This window comes from Odocoileus virginianus, chromosome 4 (assembly GCF_023699985.2).
Source record: "Odocoileus virginianus isolate 20LAN1187 ecotype Illinois chromosome 4, Ovbor_1.2, whole genome shotgun sequence".
NCBI classification, from domain to species: Eukaryota; Metazoa; Chordata; class Mammalia; order Artiodactyla; family Cervidae; genus Odocoileus; species Odocoileus virginianus.
Window position 1 is genome coordinate 10,941,692 of NC_069677.1, and position 23,135 is coordinate 10,964,826.

The following is a 23,135-nucleotide window of genomic DNA, read 5'->3' on the forward strand; positions in this document are numbered from 1 at the left end:
AGGCTCCTCCTCCCATGGGATTCTCCAGGCAAGAGTACTGGAATGCGGTGCCATTGCCTTCTCCACAGTCACTCTCTAACCCTGCTTAATTACAGTGCAGGGTTTCACCTGCAGTGCTTCAGCCTTTCAAACAACCGAAGGTTCCAGAGTGGATATAACTGATGGGTCACTCTGGCTGATGGCAAAGAGCAGGGAGAATTAGTTGTTCCCTATCCTGTGCAGGTGTGGCCAGATGACCACAGGGGTAGAATTCGTTTCAGCCCTTTTTATTGTTTCACTCTAGGGCCTGTGGTGACATCCCATCACAATCTTCTTTTACTTATTTAGATACTAATGGACAAAAATTTCCCCAATTCAGTAGAGAGCTGTATGTATTATGAAAAAGGCAACATGGTTTTTATACAAAAACAACTTTCAAGAGGGGATAGTATTACAGATAGAAAGGCAACCTGGGCACACCTGGCCTTAAGAACAATAACCACATAGGCTGTTAATCTTGTGGCTTCCTGGGAGAAAGAAAAATCTGGTAACCTTGTCAGAAGGTCTTAAGCTCATGCAGAGAGATTTTCCTAAGAGGGTCTCATTATATTTGGATATGGTGTCAGCACCTTAATCTGGAAACTTCAATAATCATCTCTGAAATGCTTTTTAATGCCTCTTAGAGCACGTACATTAAATTGATTTTAAGTTCATGTTTTATCTTCACGTTAGACTGTGAGCTCCTTAAAGGCAGAATTCACACATGATTTATTTGCATATGCCCAGAAGCCAGCATAGTTCCTGGCTAGGGTTGCCAGGTGTAGCAAAAGAATAAAACAGAAATTACTAAAAAAAAAAAAAAATTGTTTGTTCAATTGAGTGTTCTATATTTTACCTGTTTATCCCTGGCATACAGCTAGCCTCAATAAACATTGCTAAGTGAATGAATGAATGAATGAATGAACTAACATCAAAACAACAAATGGAGAAGTAAACTGGTAAAAATGTGGATTTATCATGTAAAAGATGCTCATGTAAATTATGCCTACCAGTCACAAAACATCAAAACTGTGTCTGGATAACATTCCACCTCTGAAAATCCGACAGCCTGGCTTTCACTCAAGATGTTTTTTCTATCCGTGCTTCATCAGTCACTTTACACAGTGTCCATGTGGGAAGAATACTAATCTGTTAATGGAGGTATTATGGCTCAACAACTTTACATATTAATTCCACACATTTCTGATTTCATATGTTTGCCTAATTGTTTATTAGTGTGCAAAACTGTGTCTGGATAACATTCCACCTCTGAAAATCCGACAGCCTGGCTTTCACTCAAGATGTTTTTTCTATCCATGCTTCATCAGTCACTTTACACAGTGTCCATGTGGGAAGAATACTAATCTGTTAATGGAGGTATTATGGCTCAACAACTTTACATATTAATTCCACACATTTCTGATTTCATATGTTTGCCTAATTGTTTATTAGTGTGTACCAGTTACACAAGAAAGTTGACTTTGGATGGTATATGGGGTTCAGTCATTTTGAAGCACAATCATCCCTGTTATCTTCCTTTAAAATTGCCAAAAGTGTGCTTTTATTCCAGCCGAACCCTGGGGTTTTGGGTAAAGTCATTCACCTTGATTAAACCATCAGGACCAATACTGTTTGGGAAAAAAAAATATTTGGGTGTTAGTTTATTTAACACGTAATCTTAAGAAAAACAATATATGAACAACCCTCTCCCTCCAACTGAATTCTGCTGTGGCTCCTGCCCTCATCACCCGCTCTTTCTCTGACCTCTTGTCTGTCTGTTCCTCTTCCACCCCGCCTCCACCAGTGGTCAAACCTGAATGTGAGCCAGAGTCACTTGGAGGACTTGCTGAAGCACAGGTGCCTGGTCTCACCCCCAGAGTTTCTGATTTGATGGGTTTAGGGTACAGCCTGAAAAATTGCATTTCTAACACATTCCCAGGTGCTGCTGCTGATGGTCTGGGTAGCACTCTAAGAGTCACTCTCCTATACCATTCTCTCTCTTCCATTTCCCCTTCTCTTTCTGATCCTTATTTACTGTTCTTCACAACATTCCTCTGTTCCCAGAGCTGCATAATACAGTAACCTCACTATGCCTTGGTCTGCTGGATTTGTTTTCCATATACTCTTTCCCCTCCAATTGCTAAATGTTTGCTTACACTTCCTGTTCAATGTAGTTCAGCATTCGACTGACGTGTGATGCTGAGATCTCCCCATCCACTTCAGCAATATATGTGTACAGAAACTGGAAGGTGCTGAAAGGGATCCGGGGAGGGCCGCTGTCATGGTCCGATGATAACACTTCACACACTATCTTGAGAGTTTTGGCAATGGTCTATAAAACCAGAAGGTTAAGTGAGGAGAAGGTCACTACTCCACACTAAATTCCTAAGGTCAGTTTAGATATAACAAAGAAAACAAAAACCTTGCTCTCATAAAATTAAGTGGAGATGATGCAATATTCTGGAAAGCTTGAATTGTTTTTTGCCGAATGTCAGTGAATTTAATCTCAAAATACTGAGTATCTTACTGGGTGTCTTTCTTTTTTTGTTGTTGTGGCAACCCTATCTATTCACAAAATAAGTACTTTAAAGAAACCACAACTACCATCTCTATGGAAGATAATGATTAGAATATATAAACAGCAAACCCTCTTATCAGAAAGGTAAAATCAAACCTAGGTCAAATGAATACACTTATATTAATAATAAAGATTAGTCACCTGAATGTCCAAACAAATGGTGTGAATCACTAAAGTCCTCCAGGAGTAAACATTAGAAGTAACTGGAGAATCTTTGGACTGTGTTACTATTTTATTTCCTTTATTACCTTTCTTCTCCCCGTATGATTTTCTTAAATCACTTGCTTCGCATTTTGAAAATATATTCGCCTCTCTCTCTACTTTTCTTCTATAATATTTCCTTTCCTTTCTTGGTGGGAGGGATACTTTCAAGGAATTAAGTTTATAAACTATTGAGTGCTTTAAGACATTTATTACCTTAATGAGAATAACCTCACTTAAAGAGAGTAATTTGATTTTGCATCCTACAAAATTAGAATAATTTCTTAATTATAATTAATAATAATACTACTTCTCTCTGGTCTTAGTTCTGAAGGGCTGCAGTGATTAGGACAGCTTATCTACTACAGAGACACACTTGGAGCCATGCCACAGGAGGGGAGCAGGCCACTTCCATTTACTGTCTCTCTCCTGCCCTTGGGAGTTCTCTCCTGGAGGCTATTGTGAAGCGCTGTGTGCCGCAGTGTGCCAGGCGCTTCCACTGAGGAGGGTGGGGGGATGGGCACACAGGAGGCTGGTAAGAGGTTGTCAAAGAGGATGGGAGGGGATGTGCATGGCTTGAGGTCAGCGTGACAGTGGTTTTGGGTAGATTTACGAGCATGTGTCCACGAACTTCATAATTTCCATCTATAGCTCATCCTCTCTGTGTTTTTTTTTTTTTTTTTTTTTAACCCTACTGTCCTATTGCCTTTGTTCTGTAGTCCTCCTCCTACAGCCTCATCCAAATTGGGGTTCTGTTACGGGCTGAGTTATATCTGCCCAAAATTCATATGTTGAAACCCTAACTCTTAGGACCTCAGAATGTGATTGTATTTGGAGATAGGGCCTTGAAAGAGCTAATTAAGTTAAAAGGAAGTCACTAGAGTGGACTCTAATCCAATAGGTCTGGTGTCCTTACAAGAAGAGATTATGATACAGAGAGAGAGGGGGAGAGAGAGAGAGACCAGACTTATGAATGCAGAGAGGGACAACCACATGAAGAAAAGGGAGACAACTTCCATTCATAAGCCAAGGTGGTTCCGTTTACAACCACCTTGACCTCAGACTTCCAGCTTCCAAAAAAAATTGCTGGTGTTTAAGCCACCTATTCTGTGGTACACTGTTATGGCAGCCCTTGCTTTCTGCCCCAAACATCTTTTATTGATTATTCAAACAACAAACCTTCAAATTCTATTGCCCTCATAAGATTTTCAAATATTTAATAGATGAGTGGATAAGAACTCTCTGGACTGGAGCTTTTTGGTAAACTTAAATAAACCTAAAGTAAACAGAGATCTGAGCTTCTCAGATGGCTCAGGGGTAAAAAAAAAAAAAAACAAAAAACACCTCCCTGCCAATGCAGGAGACAGAGGTTTGACCCCTGGAGAAGGAAATGATAACCCACTCCAGTATTCTCGCCTGGGAAATTTCATAGACAGAGGAGCCTGGCAGGCTACAGTCCCTGGGGTAACAAAGAGTCAGACATGACTTAGCTACTAAACAACAATAAAAACAGAGGTCTGCATTCTGTTGCACAAGATATTTTGGTCAGATGGGGGTCCACTCCATAAAGATAACCTTTAAGCATCTCGCAAGCCTCTTTTTAAAACTCAGAGGTAAAAGCCTCAGAAAGTGAATTATTTGCTGACAAAACATGCCCTTCCTTCTAGTGAACACATCACACAACCTCTTCTTGTATATAATTGGTCTCAGTGGAACAGGAGGTGGAGAGGTATTCTAGAGGAAGGAATACTCAAAGGGAAGAGGAACTCATGGCCAAAGGGAAGTATATCTGTGGCACTTTGAATCACATGTAGATTCAGGGAGCTCAAGACTGGAGTAAATGTACCTGCCTCCTAAAATTTCTGCCATTAGATTCTCTGTAAGGAGGGGACTTGATTTCCTAAATGACATGGATATCATGGCTGACTGAGTTAGCAAAGCAAGGCAGGAATTTCTGGGCTTGCCTCGAAGGATGTATGGATTAGCAAGAATGCAACCCTCCTCCAGATGGTGACACCCTGACCTCTCCCACGTTTAAGTTCCCAGCAACAGTCCAACATGAAACAAATGGGTAAAATGGGATTGGCTCCTGGATTCACAGGGCACCCTTTATTTATGGACTAGACCTGCAGGCTGACTTCAGCACTAGGCGCTCTTGACATAAGGATATAGGACACAAAGTCAGACACCTCATCACCTCTCAGAATTGGTGGGTCCACTGCTATCCTAAGCTAGGCTTGAGGGTGTCTCAGTGGAAGCCGAGAAGGTGGAACAGAATCACAGGATGATAGAGGTCAAAGAACCTCATGGAACATTTAATCAAACCTCCTTGTTTTAACAGGGAAGTAGAAACAATTCACCTCATGGTTTTTTTTCCCCTGGTGTGGGTGGCAGCCATGTCAAAGTAAACCTAGCAGCTTCAGAGGGAGGGTTGGAATTTGGTTTTCCAAAGTCACTCTGGGTTACTGTGAGGCATGTGGATGAGAGGACTCAGACACCTCCAAGGTGGTGGGGGCTGTGATGTGGAGCAGATGAGGGCAATCTGGAAGACACTCAAGGAGGCCCTGAACACCGGGGAGAATGGAGATGTGCTGGTTGGGGGACTATTGTGCTGTGAGAGAGAAAAGACCAAAGACTTCAGCTGCATAGCTAGCCACCACACAGGTGAGTGTTTCCATGGAGATCAGAGATGCTGGAGAGGACCAAGGGAGGTGGGAACCCTCTTACTGGGTGCTCTGAGATCCCAGCATCACCCCTTTCCTTGAACATTCAACTGCCACCTTGCAGAGAGGAGCTGTGAGGAGAAATCTGAGAAACTGAGTAATTCATCTGAAAGTTGTTTTTAGTTACTGCAGCAGGTGAAAAATTCCTGGGTTGGGTTGAATCTATTCTTTTCTTATTCAACTCTTCATGGGTAGGGTAGGTGGGGAAGAGCAGGATTAACTACAGAGAAAGTACATTTCCCCCCTCCGTGAGCATCTCTGAATGTGGAGTGAGTAAGCTTGTGACCTTACAAGAATTTAATAAAATGTGTCCATTTTTCATTTTTCCTCTGTGATTTGCCCCCCAATCCATGGGGCTATTTCCACAGAAGTGTGGCAGTGCTTATTGGCAACTCATTTGCCTCTGTTGATGGGAATAGTTTATTCATTGCATAAGAGTGTTAGGAAAGGCTGTGAAAAAGGAAAAAACCCAAGAATGACCTCTTCTCTCTTCCTCTCTAAAGAAATAATTATGCTGAAAGTCAAGCAGAATCACAGGAGAAGTTGGACTACAGTATTTCTGATAACTTTTCTTGCAAACAAAAGTGTCAAGTACACATACTCAGGATATTTGAGAAGGAAGAACAAGGTTGTATTTAGATATACTGAATGATTCAAACTACCTTTTTTGTACCATTTGGTTTTGGTAGAAGCAATAATTTTCTCATTAATTTTTAAATTTGTACGTATTTTAGGAATTTTTTAAAAATCATTTTTCTGACTCATTTTCATTTGCTATTATAACAGTGTTTAACAAGAGTGAGTCCACATATAACATGATACCTAAAGCTTTTAAGTATGTATATGAACTGGTTTCTTTGAAATGGGAAAATGGCTTTTCCAATTGTAAATCAAGTCAAATTTGGAAAAGGCATGAGTTTGTATGAACATCCTGCATCCATGGTGATGTCATGACTATGAATCTGGAAACAGCCTCATATCTTCTTTCCTGCTCTCTTATCTCTGATTTTTGTATCCAATTATGCTTATCATACAGTTTTCTATAAGGCTGCATCTCTTTTTTAAAATCTCTATTGGTATATCTTCTAGGTGTCTGAAACCCAACTATAAGCCAATCTTCATCTACAGCTGGCTCTTGCTTATCTTTAGGAACATGAATGGAGGGAGTAGAGTGGTAATAAATCTAAGTGAAATTAATAAATAATCCAAAAACTGCATTTTAGTCAACTTTTCCCCAGAACCTGATGACAGCTTTCCCTGCTCTCCTCCCCATCCCTGCTTCTGGCTAACAAGCAGAGAAATAACCTTAATTCAGAGAGGAGAGGGAGGAGACAAGAAGGGGTGGGCTCCTCATCAACCCTGGAGAGTTGACTGTGTGTACTACACCCGCCACCCCCCCAAGACCTCCCCCACCACCGCCCCTGTCCAGGCCCCCAAGAGATTTTCCCTTAAGGAACAAAAAAACGTTAAAGCTAACTTACAACTCCGAGAGAGCTACAAGCAAGGGCTAGAAACTTCAGCCACTCAATTTCCTCCGTGAAGCGGCCCACATTCATCACACTGTTAAACAAGTCAGCTGGGAGATTCAGCACCTTCCACATCTGGGCCAGCTCACCTGCATGGACAATCAGTCTGCCGCCGACCTGCGGGGCGGGGGGCCGACGTGAGACAAGGGAAGAGGGTAGGAGGAGAGAAGGCCCGGGGACAACTGCCAGGGCAAGGGCCCTGTTCTCCCAGCACACAGCCAGGGGTGGGGGAAGGTGTCGGGTCAGTGGGGACTCCGGCAGTTCTCTTTGCAAGGGTAGAGAAGCGTTCAGCCTAGTGAAGAACTTTCTGAGATATAATTTAATCACTTGAACTTCAGGTATCAGAGTTATGGGGAAAACATACATGTATATTATTAATTTTTTTATAGGTCTTTTATTATTATCTGCTGTTTCATCCCTAGGTTGTCCCTATAAGGCAGAGAGGGCAGCCTGAAAATGAAACCAAGGAGTAGAGAACTTGTCTGAGAACACTAATTAGTGGTGAAACTAGAGCTAACTAGAACTAGATGTTAAATCTCTTGCTTCTAGACTCCACTGAGTTCTTTGCACCAGATTCTGAATGCATTGCTTTAATACGGGGCCTATGGTCTGGATGCCTGATGTTGCTTGTTCCCAGGTACCTCGGCTCTCTGCCATGTCGACTGCACAAAGTGCTTGGCAGTCAAAAGAAGATAACAGTGGCTAGTTGTTGGTCAACAATACAATAAGGGTGCAGATGCCCCGGTGAAGTGCTACTATGCCTTCCCTGGTCCTCTGATTCCAGTGAAATGCTAAGCCTCTGGGAGGAACCAAGGCATTTGGTTAAGTCAATCCTGAATCACCTCAAACCTGTATCCTAAAATGAGGTATGGTAGTGCTAAATCATATTTCTTGGGAGTTGGCCAAGCTGCAAGTTTTCCTAGGACAGACCCTTCTCAACCATTCACAGGACAGCTCCCAGGATGATATGGCTGTGCAGAGACCCTAAAAGCAAGGCTATGTTGGCACCTGAAATAGCTGGGGAACTATAATATGCCCCTTCCCGAACTCTGATTGGCATCACATCTGGACTTGATCAGTAAGGAAGACACTGTCAGGGGATGTGGACCTACATTTTCTAGAGAGAAGGAATTCAAATTGCATTGAGCCCCTGACTGTTCTGGCAGCCTCAGGACAATGCGGAATGACCCAAGTGACAAGTCAGCTTACAGCCTATTTCAGCATCATTCCTATTTCCACAAGGGAAGATTTACTCTCAGTGCATGCTTTAGTGGATTTTAAGACAGTGCTGAGTGGCCAGCTGATGAGCAAGGGGACTTTTGTCTGTACCCACCCAAACTCAGTGTCACCCCCACATTCCTTATCTGCACTGCCCGTTGATGCTTACCCGGGAATGCAAGATCTTTAACAGCTCCGGTGTCAGCTCAGCCCAGTTAGACAAAGCCACTCGCTCAGACCGCTCTCCCACTGGAGGAATCTCTCCACGGGACATAGTCCCAAAATAACTACAAGAAAAAAGGGGTGGGGGAGCAGCCTGTACTTCAGTGGCCTCTGCTGCTTTGGGAATCCCTTCTCCCCTTTTTTTGAGGGTAGGGGAGGAGGAAAGAACATTTATTAAGTGGCTTCTGTAGGCTAGATGGACTTCCCAGGTGGCTCAGTGGTTAAAAATCTGCCTGCCAAGCAGGAGATGCAGGTTTGATCCCTGGGTTAGGAAGATCCCCCAGAGAAGGAACTGGCAACCCACTCCAGTATTCTTGCCTGGAAAATCCCATGGACAGATGAGCCTGTTGGACTACAGTCCATGGGGTTGCAACTAAACAACAATGACAAATATGCCAGATGTCTTTAGTTCATTTATGTACAGGAAAAGCCTGAATGTGTTACTTCACAATTAGGTATAAAGATGGCTTAGGGAGTAAGTAGATTTGTTTTTCTTTAAGGATGTGGAATAACCAACAAAAGTTTGGTATGAAATTCCCTGAAGCATACTGGGTCTGGGTATTTTTTTGGTCATTCCTTCCTAAATGTTTTACATTTATGTGTGTACATGCACAAAAAGAGACATACACACATATACAGGCATATGTGTGTTGAGATATAATAATATATATAGTATATATACATACACATGTCTACATATATGTATGCATATAAAAGGAGAGAAAATTATTGTTGTTTTAAATCCCCTACTCTTTTTTATGAAGGAAGAATCCTAGTACCTGAAGGACCTTTTTTCCAAACATAAAAATCTTTATGCTTGGTATGATGGCTATCCACATACTTAAAGTTGGTATTAGGCAGTGGTGCTACATGCTATGTGCTAAGTCACTTTGTCATGTTCAACTCCTTGTAATCCTATGAACCGTAGCCTGCCAGGCTCCTCTGTCCACAGGATTCTGCAGGCAAGAATACTGGAGTGGGTTACCATGCCTTTCTCCAGAGGATCTTCCCAACCCAGGAATTGAACCTGCATCTCTTATGTCTCCCACGTTGGCAGGTGGTTCTTTACCACTAGCTCCACCTGGGAAGTCCCATTAACTAGTGGGAGTCTCCTGCATTGGCAGGCAGTTTCTTTACCACTGAGCCATCTGGGAAGCCCTAAAATCTTCCTTTATCTTCCCTCAAAATTTTTAGTGACATCTGCCTGAACATCAGTGCTTTGTGGAATGCACTTTGTTTTGGTGCAGTGGGAAAAACACTGCGTTCTGTTTTGGGATTGACCTACGAAGGAAACTGGCTGCCTGCAGCAGAGAACAGACATGAGCAGTTGATCCACAGGGCACTGATGCTATGGGAAAGGCCTGTTTCCATTAGAAGCCTTGTTATTGACTACGCATGGATCACAGCCTCTGCCCCTCTCTTACTTTTTATTAATTTCTCCAGCTCCAGGTAATATACAAAGAATTCAGATGAAATTTTATAAAAGCCCATTTTAGGGTGAAGTCATACAATGATGAGATGGTTGGATAGCATCACTGATTCAATGCACATGAACTTGGGTAAACTCCAGGAGATACTGAGCGACAGGGAGGCCTGGTGTGCTGCAGTTCATGTGTCATAAAGAGTTGGACACAGCTGAGAGACTGAACAACATACAATGATGGGGTAAACCATGGTTTGTCTCTAAGTCATCACACAATGCAGAGCAACAGCTTCCAAGACCAAAACATCTTCCAGGCACCCCTTGGAGGTCATCCACAGGGAGGACAGAAGAAATACTTTCAGGTCACCCTACTAATGTACATGAGTGGCCTCTGAAGACCAGGTCAGTGTGGGGGTGGGTGTGACTCAGCAGCATCTTTGGACCTTGTAGCAGAGTTGGTTAGAGAGTGTGGAAATGAGTCTATAGTCATGGGTGTAATTCTCTGTGGGTTATCTGGCTTCATTTGTAGTGAGCATTACCATGGTTCTTCACATTTGTGTGGTCACACATACCCAACACAAGACAAATGAGTTTGTGTCCTGCTGACGTCCGGGAGGTGGTTTCTTCATGGATAGCACATATGCAGGGGAACTGTGGCTCAAGGTGAATAGACATTTTGTCTTGAAAATACTTTGTGGAGTTTTATCTCTAAAATGCTGCAGGTTTCGAAGCCACATAAAACCATTTGACAAGCGCTTTCTGTGTCTGACTAGATGGAAAGTACTCTTAGGTCATGTTCTCCTTTTTCACTGTAGTTAAACTACAAACTGATTCTTCACGGATATCTAAAACATTTATAGCACACGATACGATATGGAAACAAGCAGACTACAACAGTGGAATGTTTTCTCCCATAAATGTCAGGGACAATACCAAGAAATGTCATTTTTCTTGCTATAAAGCAGCAGTGCAAGAACAATAAAATGAAGTTTTAAACTATCATATAGTGTAAAAGTCTGTCTGGGTGTGCCAAAAGAAATTAGTCTTCTGATGCTTAAAGTTCAATCTTAGAGGTTATATATAAAATTGAGAATGGAAAACTAAACGGGGCTCATTACCAGGCAAAGCAACCCCATTTGTGCCTTGTTTTTATGAGCGCTACTGGCTTATTTTCCTTCCATTTGTAGAAGCTTCATACTAGCCCAGCCCAGGAGCAGGAGCACACTGGCCAGGGAGACTCTGTGAGGGTCCTCTTAGAATACATCTTGAGCCTTCTCAAAGGTATCAGTGCCGCCTCCTCACCACTGCTCAATGGACCCCCTCAACCTAACGAGGAAGGTGCTCTCCCCTCCCCCAACCTACCAGCTCTGGTCTGCAGCCTCTGACTCCTCACCCCTCTCCCAGTGAAGCCCTACTAAGGAGGCCATCACCAAACAGTAAAAAAGAGCCTGAAAGTGGTCCCTGGGAGGATTGTTCCACTCGTAACTTTGCCCCAAGCCTCAGTTCCCCCATTTCAAGCAGGTACTTTCGTCTAAGGAGCAATTTCGTAGCTGGCAGCCTTTCTGTATGAAGTTGTTTCAATCCTGGCTAGCAGTTACTGTGTGAGCTCCTTCCACTGAGCAGCCTCTAGAGGTGTCTCCTGAAAGAGGACACCCGTGTTTGACGCACACGGAAGCCAGGCGGCTGCTCTGCCTGCCCCCATCATCAGTGCGGTGGTGGAATCCTTATGCTGAAGGAACACATTAGTTCAAAGAAGTCAAGAAAATAGCAGTTTCCCCAAAGACGAGATACAAAGTGTCTGTGGCTAGGCTCAAGAACGAGCTTTAACAGTAGCAGAGGACGGGATCTCATTACAGGCGTTGACTCAGGAGAGAACCCACTCGGACTGATCCCACACAGTGCGCCCCGCAGGCTCATCGCATAGCTCCCCCACAGGTGTAGTGCTGCCATCTGGTGGTGAAACCTGAGAATGAGGCCCTGGTTTACATCACGGAAAGGCAGGCTAAAGCTTCGAGGGACTCTGGGCCTTTCTTTCCACTGGGACAGGGAGTGGGGAGGGGCGGGGGTGGGAGCAGGGACCTAGTGGAGTGTGCCTGTGTGATGTGATGTGGTAATCTAACTCTTGCTGATCGCCCTAGGACACTTTGACTGTAGCCCTGGCGTCCAATCGCTCAGTCTGGTTCACTTGGCGAAGGGCCTCCATCCTCGCGGTTTGTGGGATTTCTATGTGGATTTAAAGTACCAAAGCAACGTGACAGCTGAACATCACGAAAATTATGCTAATCAGTCCCGACTCCCAGGTTGCAGCCATGACAACCTCCTCTCAGTTTTGCAAACCTTCCCTCCTCCACCCGTCACCTTCGCCTCCAAAGGGAGCCAGGGGCTAGAGGTGAGAGAGGAGTACATACTCAGCAGCCCACTGGATGAGATCCTGCGGCTGGGACCGAATGGCGGCTTTGGTGAATTGCTTCAGCAAGTCCGGCAGCTCCGGGGGGATGCATATTTGCTTATCTGTCCGAGGCATTGACTGACTGACCTATTATCAGAGGAAAAATAAAATGAGAATCTTTGAATCATAAGATGACAGGAATCCTCGACAGCAGGTCACCCAGCCTCTGTGAGGCACTCTCAATATTGGGGGTTCACTACCCCACAAGACAGACCCATTGTTACACGACTCCTATGTTAGAGGTTGAGTCACTGAGTCACTCAGTCGTGTCCGACTCTTTGCGACCCCATGGGCTGTAGTCTACCAGGGTCCTCCGTCCATGGGGTTCTCCAGGCAAGAATACTGGAGTGGGTTGCCATTTCCTTCTCCAAGAGATCTTACTGACCCAGGAATTGAACCTGGGTCTCCCGCATTGTAGGCAGACGCTTTACCGTCTGAACCACCAGGGAAGTCCACTAATCCCCTTTCTGTTGTTGTAATTCTTTCATTTACTTAAAAAACACACAATATTATTTGTTCATTAAAAAAGTAGAGGTTAGCTTTGCACAGTGGCGGTTTCCTGGCCAATGAGGTTTATCCAAATTAGGGTTATTGCTAATTTAAAAAAAAAAAAAGGTAGTTATCAATAAGAAGTAAACAAAAAGACCTCTAATGATAGCACCCCAAAATATTGAATCTCTCCATTCAGACTTTTTTTCAATGTAAATATATATTTGTATAAATAAAAATGGGTTCATGCAAAATAATTTGCTCAACATCAGATTACAACCATCTTCCACATCACACAACTCTTATTGGCCCCATAAGAGTTGTTGCAAAATTTACTCTGTGAATCTTCCATTACTTGACATTGTATTACATCTTTCCAAATAAAAATAATCACTAAAGAGCCATTTGATGAACAGCTCTCTATACCTTTGCAGGTATACTAATCTTAATTGTAAAGAGACACTTGTATGTTTCATTCAAAAAGTTCCAGGGCAAATTGAAACAAAACATGAAAATCCATAGATAGTATACAACACCATGCACAAATGAACAACAGATGAAAAGACTTTGCTTTAAAATAGAGTATAAGTGTTCTGAAAAGCCCTGTCTCTTCAAAACACTTGGATATGAGACAAATCCCAGCAAACACACTTTTCAAATTGCTTTGCTGAGCTTGCAAGAAAGTGAGGGGAGTCCTCACGTGCCACATAAGCAAGGCAGAAATGAGAGTGGAAAGCAAATGAAGAGGTTAGGGCTGGCTTGGGGCAAATGTAGATGCCAGGAACTGAGGCTTTGAGATAAAAGGCCAGGCAAGGAGTGAAAAAGTGAACAGCTGAAAGGAAGACTCTCTTACTCCCCTAAACCTGAAACCCTTCAGGGTTCACACACTTAGTGTGAAAAGGTGGGACTGAAAATACCTGCCTACTGGCAAGGGGCAAGTGGCACAGAAATCTTTCTTCCTTCTGCTTTGTTTGTTGTTTGTTAGTAGCTAAGTTGTGGCCAACTCTTTGCAACCCCATGGACTGTAGCCCTACACAGTCCATAGGATTTCCCATGCAAGAACACTGGAGTGGGTTGCCATTTCCTACTCGAGGGTTGCTGCTTCTTATTGGGGTAGAAATAGTCTCCCACAAATATGTAGCCACAAGCTAGGTCTAAGTTTTAAATTTATACTACCAGCCTGGTTGGGAAATCTCAAGACAAGAAATTAAAGTGGTATCAGGTTGGTGCTACTCCATTATCTTCCATTTTGTGTACTATTGTTCAGAGGAAGAAGGGTCTAAAGACATCAGTTTTAGACTTTGTAAAAAGTCAGATATGCATACAGAAATTCAAGGGTAATTACCATAAAAGTAATATAACCGCCAATCATTAGAAATAAGAAAAGGAATTAAGAGTAATAACAACACAACTTGATTGATCCAAAAGAAGGCAAAAAAGGAGGGGCTGGGGGAAGCATAGGAAAAGTGGATAAATGACATGATAGAAGAGAAGTCCATATATCAGTAATCAGTAAAAAGGAAAGGTCTTAAATGTGTCAATTAAAATACAGAAATTATCCAACTGGATTTTTAAAATATCTAGTTTCAGGCACACCTGAAAACACATATATATAGTTATTTACAAATATAATACAAAATAGTTCAAGTACACAGAAAGGCTGGTAAAAGGATGTATGAATAAATAGGCAAATAATAACCAAAGGAAAGTTGATGTAGATGAGTCAAAACCAGACGAAAGAGACTTTAAGGCACAAAGCATGTAAGAATAAAGAGGGTCACTACATAATATAAAAGCTTCAATTCATTGGGGAGATAGCACAGTCCTCAGCAAGTATCACCAGGGTGAATCTCATGATGCTGGGTAGAAAAGGCCATATATTAGTTAGGGTCACATATATAATAAGAATAGCATTATAAGAAATTAAATTATAAATTATTATGCTTATAATATTATAAGAAAGAGCAAAGGATGATAAACACAAATTCAGAATGGTATTATCCTTGGTGAGGGAGGGAGGGAGATGCAACAGGAGTCCCAATACTATTAGGAATGTTCTATGTTTTAAGCTTACATGTGTGTTTCATCACTTTTATGCCTAAATTTAGTTATGTATTTTATTTGTATGTATGAAATAGTTCATAATTTAAAGAGTTATTGTTACAAGCTGATTGTTTCTGATAACTTTTCAATTCATTTTATCTAGCAAAGGGCAGTAACTTAGTTTGCTCATATTGTCTTCTCATAACCATATATATATATCTGGTTAAAGTGGTCAATTGTATTTATCAAACAAGTCAATCCTAGAGGAAATCAACCATGAATACTCATTGGAAGGATTCAAGCTGAAGCTCCAATACTTTGGCCACCTATGCGAAGAGCCGACTCATTGGAAAAGACCCTGATACTGGGAAAGATTGAGGACAGGAGAAGAGTGGGTGACAGAGGATAAGATGGTTGGATGGCATCACCAACTCAAAGGACATGAGTTTGAGCAAACTCCATGAGATAGTGAAGGACAGGGAAGCCTGGTCTGCTGCACTCCATGGGGTCACTAAGAGTGGGACATGACTGTTAGTTAACGGGTACAGTTTCAGTTTATAAAGATGAGAAAGTTGTGAAGATGGATGGGGGTAATGGTGTCACAAAAATGTGAAGGTATCAAATGCCACTGAACTGTACACTTAAGAATGGTTAATGTGGTCAGTTTTATATATATTTTACCACCAAATATATATATATATATATGTAAAATATATTTATATATACATATGTATATACATATTTTTGTTGTTGTTCAGTCACTCATTCTCCATCTCCCAAGTTCCCTCTCTAGATTTGTTTCTGCCACCATTCCTCAGTCATTTGGCCTCCAAGCCCTGCAGCCTCTCTTCTCTTTAGTCTGCTGAATCTGTCACTAAATCTCACTGATGTTTCATTTGACATGTATCTCCTACTCATCCCTTCCTCTTTATTTTCACCTCATTTACTCTGGTTCAGTCCCTCACCTCCTAACAAGCTACCCTATCTCGGGTTATCCTCTGGTCTCTCCTGACTGGTATGTCCTGATCTACCTTCTGTGCTGCTGTTAATAGGTCAGAAAGTTCAGCTGACAAAATGATAATCCAATCCTGACTTTCAAGGTTCTCCATTATTTGTATATAGAATTTTACAGTGTGAATTTTTACTAGTATTTACCAACATAAATTTCTAACACATAGTTTACTCTGGCCACTTCCCGAAAAGTTATAAATTAAAAGCTTAACACTTTCCCACTGTGTACACTCCATTCAGCTTTTCTCTTTCCCTCAGGATGTTGCTAATTCAGGCTGGCTTAGCTGAGGCATCCTCCCACTTTCTTTCCATCTGTTAAAACCCTGCACACCCTCCCAAGGTTCATCTTGAGTCTGTGCTATGCCACGAGCCTTCCCACAAAACTTGAGTATCATCACATAATCTTTGTAGTACACATTTTACCATTTCATCCTATTCTGCCTTTATAGATCTCTAAAGCAGAGCTTCCCACAAGTGGTCATGGCAGAATGGGTTACATTCTGCCATGTAACCCATTGATGACTGTATACTTTTCATAGTAATTCAAAATTTACAACCATTTTACAACTATATACAAATTTATAACAGCTGAAATTATGTTTGGATATTGTTTTGCTCAGTCAGTAAACTTCCAGATTTCTGTAATTATTGTTTTGGTGCTTAAGGTTTTAGGCAGAGCACCTGCCAGCAGAGATGCTTATATAGAATTTCCCCCTTTAACCACCATGTTAAAACCACCTTTGTAAGTTTGATTATTGTTTTGACTGCAATGTATTTATTGTCAGTACCAAAGTTTTGTGCATATATGTTTCCAATACTTAGGTCCTTCCTTTGATTTAATTTTCTCTTATTTTTAAACTTTTCTCCCCCAAAAGAGGGTATATGTTTTAATCATTATCATCATCATTTCTCTCTAATAAAACATAATTGATTTTGTTAATTTTTAAAAATTGTCTTGATTTATATATTTCTTTATCCTTGGTTTGTGATGTAAAATATCCAAAATCTGATTAAGTATGAAATTCTATAATGACATTATTTGTTTGTAGAAATTAAAAAATTAAGTTTGCTTCTAAAAGCAAATAATAGTGTAAAATAATTTAATTGATTCAGTAAGAGACTGTGGGCCTTTATTACCTTATAAAAATATTGCTCAAAATACTTTAACTGTACTTGAGTATGAGTAATATTTACATTTTGTGGACAGTTTAGCATTTTAACTGCTAAATTAAATGGTAGCATTTCTTAAAATTCCCCTTTTCAAAAGTGTTATGTAACTACTCTAAAGAAAATGAACAATCTTCTTCTATCTTAAAACTGATTTGTTACAGTAAAAAAGGCCTATAGTCTCCTTAAGTATTTTAAATATATGATTTATTTTCCTACTACAAAGTATAATTTTGAATTAATATCTAATTATAATTTAATACTTGTGAGATTCACAGACATTATACATATAGTCCAAAATATAAATTTAAATCACTTATTAGGCAACCTAGTGAGAACTATTTCAAATTTGGATTTGTTTGCTCTGATAATTTTTTTCTTTACCCAGATATCTGCCTAAATATCTCATTTTCATGGAAAAGTTATCAAATGAAAAAAATGGTGCTGGGTAAATTATGCCAGAGCCTTAACAGAAAATATCTATATTATACAGATAGTCTTTTAAGAGATTAATTCTCAAAGTCTTGGATCTCAGCATCCCTTACATTCTGAAAAGTTATTGAGGATCCAAAAGGTCTTTTGTTAATATGGGTTATATCATGCAATATGTCATTTTAGGAATTTTAAAATATTTATTTTAAAATAAAAGTAGTTCCATCGTATCTTATAAAAATTAACTACAGTTTCCAGAAAACAAACCAACAAAAATTCTTAGTGAGAAGTGTGGCATTATATTTTCTGAAAGTCTTCTAATGTCTGGCTTAATAGAACCAGCTAGATTATAATATCTGCTTTTTGCATTCAATCCATTTGACTGAATTCAATCACACATCATGTAGCTTCTGAGAAACTCCTGTGTACACTCTTAAGAAGAAGCATGAGAAAGACCTATAATGTCTTGATATTATTACAAAAATAGTTTTACCTTCATGGATTCCTACCCCCTAAAGTCTCAAGGATCCTCTGAAGTCCCTGACACCACACTTTGAAAACTACTGCTTTATAAAATGTTTCACAAAGGTGTTTACAACTACACAGTAGTTTATATCAGGTTGGGTTCAGGAAGCTAATTAAAAGGTCACATAATTAAGAAGTAAGGCCAAAATGTCTCCACAATTACAGAATCATTTTACCCACCTGCCTGAGATATGATCACATTTGGAACCAAATGAAGCAAAGGAAATATAAAAATGGAACATAACTGTTAGAAGATGCATAGATGATAGTCTCCATAAGACCAAATCAAAGTGTTTCCTTGCAGGGTGATGAATCTACAGGTGTTAGTAAGAATGTTCAGCTAACAGCACTATTTAGCATCCCTCAAGGGGGAGGCTTGGAAGAATATTGATTTGCCAGAAAGTACCAAAACAAAGTACTTAGGATGAATAGTAACTAAATATTTTAAAACAAATAAGACTTTCTAGATTATGCAACAACAACAATTTCTGTACTAGTGGGAAAGCTGTGATAATAGGAAGGTGGGAGGGCTTTACATCATATCTGTTCTCCACGTTCTGATCATTTGAGATGCAAGAAAGACAAGCTTTGTTACAGAGAGCTCTAGTCTGTATATTTGCCTGTAGACGTGAATTCCATATTAAAGGATGTTACTAATAAATCCAGGCTGCTATGGTTTTGTCTGCTTTCAGCTCTATGTGAAGAAATAGTCTGCTGTTTGCTACTAAGTTATCTATCAAAGGAAATTTTTTCTCTTTCTTTTTTTTCCTGGAGGCTAGGAACTAAAAGAGGAATTGAAAAATGTCAATGATTCTTATTGCAGCATTGTTGGAGAGATATTTTTTTCAGAAAATTGGCTTATTTGACATTTTCAAGGACCAGAATGAAGTTAATAAAAATCACAATGAATGTGTGAAAATACAATAAAGTATACCAACAGTGCTCATAGATTCAAGGGAAACATGATGTTAGAAGTAGTTCAGTGGGAAGTTTAACTAATATTTCTAACTTTAACCCTAAAGAAGACTAGTAGCAAAACATCTGTTAGGTATCATGCTACTTGTAGATACTTGATGTAAAAAAATTAAGTGAATTAGAAATCAATTCACATTATCCTAAGAATTTCAACCAAAGACAGAAGAAATCAAAGTATTCAAGTTTTGGTTAATAAAAAAATTTTTTTTGGTTAATAGAAAGGACTTTCTGTCAATTGGAGAAAAATCAATAATTACCTTTTTAACATTTGCTAAGTAACAACCATCTGTGGGGCAAACTTCCTCACTGATGGAGACTATAAGAATTTGAAGAGAAATACACAATGGAATATTACTCAGTTATTCAAAAGAATGCTTTTGAGTCAGTTCTAATGAGGTGAATGAAACTTACTTCACCCTACTATACAGAGTGGAAGTAAGTCAGAAAGAAAAACAACAATACAGTATATTAACGCATATATATGGAATTTAGAAAGATGGTAACGACAACCCTATATGCAAGACAGCAAAAGAGACACAGATATAAAGAACAGACTTTTGGACTCTGGGAGAAGGTGAGGGTGGGATGATTTGAGAGAATAGCATTGAAACATGTATATTACCATATGTGAAATAGATGACCAGTCCAAGTTTGATGCATGAAACAGGGCAATCAAAGCCAGTGCACTGGGACAACCCAGAGGGATGGAATGGGGAGGGGAGTGGGAGGGGGTTTGGAAAGGGGGACACATGTACACCTGTGGCTGATTCATGGCAAAAACCACCACAATATTGTAAAGTAATTAGCCTCCAGTTAAATAAGTTTTAAAAAAAGAAAAAAGAATTTGAAGAGAAAATTAAAAATTTTCTGCATGTAGTTATTTCAACACAAAATTTGGTATAAAGCAAAATCATGATTAGAAAATGAGCTTTATTTCTCTTTAAAAATTTAAATAATCTTTTTTTATTTGAAAGTTTTATTCAGAGTAAACTTTCAATATATCTTCACTCTCACTGTGTAACTTGTTATTGCAATTATATGATAAAACTATATTGGATTTTTCATAAGCTCCATACAGACCTGAAAAAACCTTACAGTATACTTCAGTGCGCTTTACAAAGATTTCTGTATGCCACGATGTTGAAAAAGGTTGGGAAGCCCTGATGTAAAATCTGGTTTCAAGTACTTTGGTTAAAAAATTTTTGTTAAAAAAACTTTTGTTTCAATGTTTTAAGATTATGTGTTATGGAAGAGATGCTGATGATTATTAAAATCATCAATTTCTGGTAAAAGCTGAGATTTATATTACATATATGTATGTGTGTGTGTTTGTCATTCAGTCATGTCTAACTCTGCAACCCCAGATACTGTAGCCCACCAGCCTCCTCTGTCCATGGCATTCTCCATGCAAAAACACTGGAATGGGTTGCCATTTCCTCCTCCAGGGGATCTTCGTGACCCAGGGATCAACCCCAGGTCTCCTGGATTGCAGGCAGATTCTTTACCAATTGTGCCACTAGGGAAGCCCCATATATAGAGAGAGATAGAAAGTGAAAGTGTTACTTGCTCAGTTTACCATCTGAGCCACCAGGTAAGCCAATGTATACATATACATAATTTATATATATAACTTATACAATTTTAAAAGACTGTAACTAGAAAGGGAACTATAAAAATACTGGTTGTAAAGGGAACAATTAGCTTCTAAGTTAAATTACTCAGCTGAAGTATTGATTAGAAGCCATCAAGAAAGTTTGAGATAAATTAGCAAAATAGATAAACTTCTTTTGATCACAGAGAAATAGTGTCCTCAGAGTGTCACAAAGGATGAAAACATCTAGTACTAATGCTCAAAATTCTCCAAGCCAGGCCTCAGCAATATGTGAACCATGAACTTCCAGATGCTCAAGCTGGTTTTAGAAAAGGCAGAGAAACCAGAGATCAAATTGCCAACATCCACTGGCTCATCCAAAAAGTAAGAGAGTTCCAGAAAAACATCTATCTCTGCTTTATTGACTATGCCAAAGCCTTTGACTGTGTGGATCACAATAAACTATGGAAAATTCTGAAAGAGAAGGGAATACCAGACCACCTGACCTGCCTCTTGAGAAACCTATATGCAGGTTAGGAAGCAACAGTTAGAACTGGACATGGAACAACAGACTGGTTCCAAATAGGAAAAGGAGTACGTCAAGGCTGTATGTTGTTACTCTGCTTATTTAACTTATATGCAGAGTTCATCATGAGAAACGCTGGGCTGGAGGAAGCACAACCTGGAATAAAGATCGCTGGGAGAAATATCAATAACCTCAGATATGCAGATGACACAACCTTTATGGCAGAAAGTGAAGAAGAACTAAAGAGCCTCTTGATGAAAGTGAAAGAGGAGAGAGAAAAAGTTGACTTAAAGCTCAACATTCAGAAAACTAAGATCACAGCATCCGGTCCCATCACTTCATGGCAAAGAGATGGGGAAACAGTGGAAACAGTGGCTGACTTTATTTTTCTGGGCTCCAAAATCACGGCAGATGGTGATTGCAGCCATGAAATTAAAAGACACTTAATCCTTGGAAGGAAAGTTATGATCAACCTAGACAGCATATTAAAAAGCAGAGACATTACTTTGCCAACAAAGATCCGTCTAGTCAAGGCTATGGTTTTTCCAGTGGTCGTGTATGGATGTGAGAATTGGACTGTGAAGAAAGCTGAGTGCCAAAGGATTGATGCTTTTGAACTGTGGTGTTGGAAAAGACTCTTGAGAGTCCCTTGGACTGCAAAGAGATCCAACCAGTCCATCCTAATGAACATCCTGAGGGTGTTCATTGGTAGGACTGATGCTGAAGCTGAAACTCCAACACTTTGGCTACCTTATGCGAAGAGCTGACTCATTTGAAAAGGCCCTGATGCTGGGAAAGATTGAGGGCAGGAGGAGAAGGGGACAACAGAGGATGAGATGGTTGGATGGCATCACTGACTCAATGGACATGGGTGTGGGTGGACTCCAGGAGTTGGTGATGGACAGGGAGGCCTGGCATGCTGTGGTCCATGGGGTCTCAAAGAGTCAGACACGACTGAGCAACTGAACTGAACTGAAAGAAAGTAAGAGCCAAGGAAAAGAAAAAGCAGCATCTAACACTGGCAGCAACTCCTTTCCTGAGGAGGCAGGATAAGGCAGGGTAACTCTGTATTAGTTTATGAACAGGAGCTGGGATGCCCTCAGGAGAATTGAAGTTGTTTTCTGAAGCTAGAAAAGGGAGGAGATCTTTAAGATTTCTGTAAAAAATCTGCCTGTGATGCAGGAGACCTGGCTTCAATCCCTGGGTTGGGAAGATCCCCTGGAGGAGGCAATGGCAACCCACTGCAGTATTCTTGCCTGGAAAATTCCATGGACAGAGGAGCCTGGAAGGCTATGGTCCATGGAGTCACAAATAGCTGGACATGACTGAATGACTAACCCTTTCATAAAACACCAAAACATGAACATATGTTTAAAGATGGTCATGTGATTCTAAGATTTAGGTAAACTGAGTGAGTTTGAAAGAACCAGAAAAGTAGGCTCATATCAAGTTAGGCTTAATCTCACAGGCAATCACATTTGAACCTAGGCTGGTCTTTAAGCCTCACTCTGTTTTTATTTTTATAAAACAACAGCATCACAAAAGTAATCTTTCAGTTGCAAGATCATTCAGTGCAGCACACTCCATTCTTGGACCACCTCTACTCTCTAGGTCCTTCACGCCTGCTTCTCTGTTGATCTTTGCCATGCCCCCAAGAACACACTTCTATTTCTTATTTAATCTCCAGATAATGACTTTCCTCTCAAGCCTGAATCCCACTCAACTGTTTTCCTCACTCCAAGTAGATGAAGCAATTTCCTACCTGAGTGAGATCAAGGATGTCAGAAAGAAGTCACACTGCCATTCTCTGCCAACTCAGCCTATCTCTTTGACCTCATAGTCTTTCCTCTGCTGCTTGAGCTCTTAGTTCTTGCCTGTCCAAGACCTGAGGAACCAGCATTTGACCCTCTCTATTCTCTAGAAAAGTTTCATCTTTCCACTTACCTGGCACCTTTTCTTCCATCAGTAAGCATGTCTTCTGCTATCCAGGATGCTGATAAATACACTTAATAAATTCT

The 23,135-nt window shown here is 40.4% G+C and overlaps 1 protein-coding gene across 2 annotated transcripts in view; it reads right to left on the reverse strand.

Moving 5' to 3' along the window:
* Positions 1 to 1,441: 1,441 nt before the first annotated feature.
* Positions 1,442 to 23,135, reverse strand: part of ROPN1 (rhophilin associated tail protein 1) — a 28,302-nt gene continuing 6,608 nt past the window's right edge. For both annotated transcript variants that reach the window (XM_070466098.1, XM_070466099.1), the window contains exons 2-6: positions 12,318 to 12,445; positions 8,434 to 8,551; positions 7,002 to 7,163; positions 2,175 to 2,350; positions 1,442 to 1,646 (exon numbers count right to left, since the gene is read on the reverse strand). In XM_070466098.1, the coding sequence (XP_070322199.1) occupies positions 1,580 to 1,646; positions 2,175 to 2,350; positions 7,002 to 7,163; positions 8,434 to 8,551; positions 12,318 to 12,433 (639 nt within the window). In that variant the 5' untranslated portion in view covers positions 12,434 to 12,445 and the 3' untranslated portion in view covers positions 1,442 to 1,579. The remainder of the gene's footprint in view (positions 1,647 to 2,174; positions 2,351 to 7,001; positions 7,164 to 8,433; positions 8,552 to 12,317; positions 12,446 to 23,135) is intronic.